General features: G+C 37.4%; 1 protein-coding gene across 1 annotated transcript in view; it reads right to left on the bottom strand.

The window, feature by feature from the left end:
* Positions 1-373: 373 nt before the first annotated feature.
* LOC110038493 (serine/threonine-protein phosphatase 2A 65 kDa regulatory subunit A beta isoform) overlaps positions 374-6,117 on the bottom strand; it is a 44,539-nt gene continuing 38,795 nt past the window's right edge. Inside the window, exons 11-13 of the mRNA XM_020743358.1 lie at positions 1,177-1,316; positions 1,029-1,095; positions 374-675 (exon numbers count right to left, since the gene is read on the bottom strand). Coding sequence (XP_020599017.1) covers positions 556-675; positions 1,029-1,095; positions 1,177-1,316 — 327 coding nt within the window. The 3' untranslated portion in view covers positions 374-555. The remainder of the gene's footprint in view (positions 676-1,028; positions 1,096-1,176; positions 1,317-6,117) is intronic.

Raw genomic sequence — 6,117 nt, 5'->3', positions numbered from 1 at the left:
TACCATTATCTTCTTGGGCATTGGCTGATGCAACATAAATCAATGTTTGTGCATTCGCTTGTCCATAGATAAATTGTCTAATTTATAGTGAATATTATCTTTTATGAAGCTTACTACCAATGTTACTCTTTGGCTTCTTCATGGTAATCTTGTATATCAGAAGATCACTAATTGTTCAATTATAATTTCATTTGAATTCTTTTTGCCAGCTTCTCAATTTATAGTGGACTTCATGCATCAGTTGTAACGGATTCAAATGTACAGCTCAAAGAAAACAGCCACTAAACACATCAGGCATTCTGAAAACAGCGCAGATCCAAACAAAACCAAGGAGGAAAACTAAATAAAGAATTAAGTTGTTGGACAGGCAGCGATTCTAATTTTGAAAGCAAATAAAAATTCAGAATAATATAAAAATACTATATCATTGTTAGGCCTAATGGTGTTAATCAGAGCTCTAGACAACAATATAAATGAAGACATGGAAAAAAATAACAGCAGGCAGTCAAAACGGCAGAGAATGGATAAGAATTTCACACACGATGATAGAATCCTCTAGCCCGAAATCATTAACTGATCACAAGATTGTATTGCTTGGTGGGCAAAATACCTCACATCGACATCCGGGTCTTCGCTAAGCTCAACAAGACAGGGCCTGATAGTTTTCTCGACAACCTGCGGTTAGAAAACATATAAATTTTAGGGGCATTTACATACATATACCAAGCAATTCTTATATATTTACATATGTAACGCCTAAACTTTGATTTTCACATTCATACCACCCAAATCTTCCACTTTAAAAATACACCATTTAAATTTTAAAAAGTGAAATACAAGTTTTTCATTTATAGATAAGGTGGCACATATGTAAAAATTGGCATTTAAATGTTAGATATATAAATACATAAGAATTGAGCGGTATGAATGTAAATCATCCTAAATTTTAAATACAGAAGGCCCGACACAGGATATTATAAAAGCAAAAGCAGATATATGATGCAACTCTGCATTATGGTTTCACTTACTGATGAGTCGACTATAGGGAGGAGAGATTGCAGCACCTTTGCTACATTGAATTTGATGTTAGGCACCCTGAAGGACAATAATAAAGCTATTAGTAACCAAATCAAGTTGAGATGGAAGAGAGTGAGCAGAAGAAGATGCAAAAATCACCTGTCTTTAGAGGCATTAATGACGACGGGTAAAAGCCGCTGGTATGTGATGTCTGGACCCATGACCGGGGATAAAAGGGCTATTGCATGCAAGAAAGTCATGCGATACAAATAGTGTGGATTATTCATCTTATCCAGAACCTGCAAAAAATTTAAGTATAAAAATACAAAGATACAGAGCATCCCAGATGCAACTTTTCATGACTATCATATGACATTGCCAGCTTCATTAGGGTAAGTTCTTATGTTTAAAAGCTCTGCATCAAATATAGAAAAAGGCATTAAGAATATCAATATTTAGGAGTTGTCTGTTGTGACTAAATGTATGGACAAATACATGACAACTACATTTCGTTGGAGGTTTGGAATCATCATGACAGCACAAATGTATGAAGAGAGGTGCTCTTCAACCGGAAAATGAGTAGCTGAACTCGAATGCAATATGATAAATTATAGTTATCTTATTAAAAGTTATTTCTATTTATTTAGTTACTTTTCCTGTTATTTCTTTATATGTGTTTTTCCTGCTATATGCCTTTGCTTTTTATCCTTTGGGTATCATTAAGAAAGATTTGGGTATTATACATTTCCTTTCTATACCCTTAAATCATGAATTTATATCCCTTTTGGTGCTCAATAATATTATCCTGCTCTATTCTCCAAACTTACATGGTATCAGAATAAGGTTCTTACCCTAGCCTGCATGAGATCTAGCTTGCAATTTTTTCCCTCTTAGGATTTCAGCAACCGGTCATTCTTGCCTGTATCTGATTGGTAGACTGAGGAAAGAAATCCCAAGTACTCCTGCAGCTGCGTTGTTTTCATCCGTGATTTTTTTCCTCCCATTGTTTCCTCCCGTGAGATGTTCCAGTTAAAGGTTTTTTCGCTCCTCTCAGAGGTTCCTGCAAGGTTTCGGCCTCCGTTTTTTTCCCGTGCCGAACTGCTGCCTGCGGGCCTACCTCTTAGTTTGTCCCGACGGTATTTCTGCAATTGGAATCCTTTTCTAAGTCTCAGTATCCTGACATCATATTTGTCTCGGTTGTAATCATTGCGGATTCCTTCACCACTGAGCTCTCTTCCGACAGTGTATTTGAATCCACCAGAGGATCGACACCAACCGCAATCCCTCCACAAACCAGAGGACCTGAAAATCACATGAACTTCCTAATCACCACGCATAAACTTAACCGCTCTAACTTCTTCCAATGATCCAAAGTTGTCATTGTTCATCAAAGGACAATGGAAAATTGGCTATCTTACAGGTATGATTCATGAACCTTCAAAAACTAGCTCAGCATATGCAGCATGAGGAAGTGGAGAATTTCATGGTCATGTCATGACTGATTAATTCCATGGAGACTTCAATTGGCCGTTCCTACATGTTTCTTCCATCTACAAGTGCCCTCTGGACCACAGTTCGGGATACCTACTCAGACGTAGGGAATTCTAGCCAACTCTATGAGGTTTCTAAGAAGATCTGCGATGAGATCACTACATGGTGGTCTTATGGATGGAATGAGATCTCTACAACGACTATGCATGGGAGTCTCCGGCTAAACAAAGATTTCGACAAAGTCTGGGGTTCTGTGAGTCAATCACTCTACTTTTGATTACTATTATAAACCCAATCATACATGTGACAAGTGTTGGAAGCTCCACGAGAAATTGACGAATAACCTTCTAACAAATCTTCCGCTGCTAAGAGTCTCGCTATAACATCAGAAGCCACGACAATACAATCAGCTACCACTCGAGACATCCTGAAATCACCAGACTCCATTGAGAGTCAAATTGAGCACTTGATCAATCTATTTGGATCTAGTCAGTTCTCTTCCGACCCTTTGACTTCTCATGTTTGTTCAGGTAACATGTTGAAGGCACTCACTATTTTTGCTTCTTATAGTCCGTGGATTACTGATTCAAGTGTCACGGACCATATGACAAGATGTTCTCAAGCCTTCTCGAAATATTCTCCATGTTTTAGGATAGAAAGCATTAAAATTGCTGACAGGTCAATTATTCTAACAGCAGGCCTGACTCTAGATTCTGTGTTTTACATGTACATTCGTTAAATTGTAACCTCTTGTCAGTCAGTAAGTTGACATATGATCTTGATTGTGTTGCTCATTTTTCACATGATGTTTGTATTTTAGAATCGCCGTTCGGAAATGATGATTGGAACTGCTAAGCGGGTAATCAGGCTCAGTAATTGTAGTTATTTCCAGTCCATTGAATGTCCTATTATATTATTACAATGTCGTTTGGGTCATTCCAGTTTTTCAAAATTTAAAATAGTTGTATCCTTTGATATTCACTATTAAAAAATTATTTAGTTTCAAATGTAAGAGTTATCAGTTGGATAAGCATCATCAAGTATCATATCCACCACTCTTACACTTCTTTCGCTCTCTTTTAACTAATTCATATTAACTTGTGGAAGCCCACTCGAACGCCTAGTTATACCAATAAATGGTTGTTTCTAACCTTAATTGATAATCACACTTGAATGATACGAGTCTATAAATTAAAAGACAAATCTGAAGTTGTTGTCACGTTCAAAAGCTTTCATTCCTTCATTTTGATCCAATTCAAAACATCAATACAGGTCCTTCAGACTGACAACAATCGTGATTTTTTTAATTCTATATTAGAAGATATTTTGGTAAGGGCATCCTCCATCATAGCTCTAGTACGGATACTTCTCAACAAAATGGGGTAGCCAATCAAAAAAGCCAACACCTCCTCGAAGTTGTCCATTCCATTAAGTTCAATCGAATGTTCCGCGACGATTTTGGAATGACTACATACTTACCGCCACATATCTTATCAATAATCCCCACCAAAATTCACAAAGTCAGGACCCCATTAGTAGTCTTTAAATCATGTTTTCCTACCAATCAGTTCCTTCACACCTTAGACCCCAAAATTTTTTTGTGCAAGAGATTTTTTTAAAACATTGCCCCAACTCGTAGTAAACTTGTTTCACGTTCGATCAACTGTATCTTTCTCGGATATTCTGTCACTCAGGATCCTCAGTGCCTCGATCCTAGCACAAATAAATTATGTGAGTATCGATGTCTCATTCTCTGAAAATGTTTGATGGGGAGCTATATTTTTTGGACACTACTCATTTCCCGACTCCATTGGATATGCCATCTACTCCAATCACTGTTCCCGAGAAACCATCTGTCCTAATGGATCCATCATCTACCAGACCAATATCTCCACCAACTCTCTATGTCTATACTCGGCGCATCAAAACCTAGGTTGATATCCATCCCAATACCCTATTCTTGAGCCCACTGCCTCTTTGTAGGACTAAAAATCTGCCCCAGCCGACATCCTCGGCACTAGACTTGCAGAGATTACTCCTACTCTAATTGAGGAGGTGAGTTCTACCATTGAGGTACAAAATTAGGCTTGTTCACTTTATTCCAAGGCAAAATGTCTCACTCCACAGCTTCTCGCGGACGTACGAAGCATTTGTCACTTCCTTAACGGATCATCTTTTATCCACTATTGAGCAGCTTTGGCGGACCTTTCCTGAAAGCTACAGTAATGGATGAGATAAATGTCCTTCGACGAAATCATGCGTGGGAAGTTGATCTTCCTCGCGGAAAGAAAGTTGTTGTTTGTCAGTGGATCTTCAACACCAAATTTAACTCCGATGGAACCTTTGAAACGCAACAAAGCACGATTGATAGCCAAAGACTACTCACAAACCTATGGCATTGACTATGAGGAGACGTTTTCTCTGGTTGCTAAGTTGAACACCATTCGGGTCGTGTTATCCCATGTTGTGAATTGAATTGGCACTTACTCCAATTGGATATCAGGAATGTCTTTCTTAAAGGTGATCTCACAAAAAAGGTGTACTTGTCTCTACCCCCATCCTTTGACTCTTCCCGAGGACAAGTGTGTTAACTGCGGAAGTCCCTCTACGGACGGAATCAATCCCCTCGAGCCTAGTTTGGTAAGTTCAAACAGATGACAGTAAGTCATGTGTTCTCTTAGGCCCAATCATAACATAATTTCTTCTTTTGACATTCCTCTAATGACCAGTGTCATAATTATCATCTATGTCAACAATATTGTGCTCACAGGAAATGATCTGCTAGCCTTGGAATCTCTTAAAGGCATCGACAATCTTCACAACTAAAAAGCTACATTGGACTCAGGCTTGTAATTCTCGTGTCAGACCTCTCGATTTATTGTAGTTTATACTGACAATGATTGGGTCAGGTCCGTCCATGATTAGCGATATATCTCAAGGTCTTGCTCATTCGTGTGGGGAAATTTTGTCACCTGAAAAAGCAAGAAACAGTTGATGGTTGCCTGAAGCAGTGCAGAAGCCTAATTTTATTCCATGTCTTTAGAAATCTGCGAACTCTGATTATTCATCATGCTCCGCGAATTATGTATGTTGTTCTCTACTCCTCTACAGTTGTTATGTGATAACAAAATCACAATTAGCATTGCTCATAATTCGGTCCAAGATGATCATACTAAGCATGTAGAGATTGATTGTCACTTCATCAAGAAGAAGCTCGATTTCAAGAAAATTTGTGTTTCATTTGTCTCATCCAATGGTCAACTCGCAGATATATTTACAAAGAATCTTCCTCTGTCGTTGTTTGACGACATCAAATTCAAATTAAACATGATTGACATCTATACTTCAACTTAAGAAGTATTGTAAAATATTTTATGATAAGTTATTTATATTTGTTTTGTTGACTTTCCTTTTATTTCTTTATATATATATTTCCTAGCTTATATCTTTCCTTTTTATCCTTCGGGTATTATTAGGAAAGATTTGAGTATTACATATTTCCTTTTCTATATCATCGCATCATGTATTTATACCCTTCTTGCTGCTCAATAATATTATCATGCTCTATTCTTCAAACATACAATATATATATATATATATATATATATA

The sequence above is a fragment of the Phalaenopsis equestris genome, unplaced genomic scaffold (genome assembly GCF_001263595.1).
Source record: "Phalaenopsis equestris unplaced genomic scaffold, ASM126359v1 Scaffold232974, whole genome shotgun sequence".
Taxonomy (NCBI): domain Eukaryota; kingdom Viridiplantae; phylum Streptophyta; class Magnoliopsida; order Asparagales; family Orchidaceae; genus Phalaenopsis; species Phalaenopsis equestris.
Note: the sequence above shows the minus strand (reverse complement) of the source record. Positions and strands in the feature narration are given on the sequence as shown.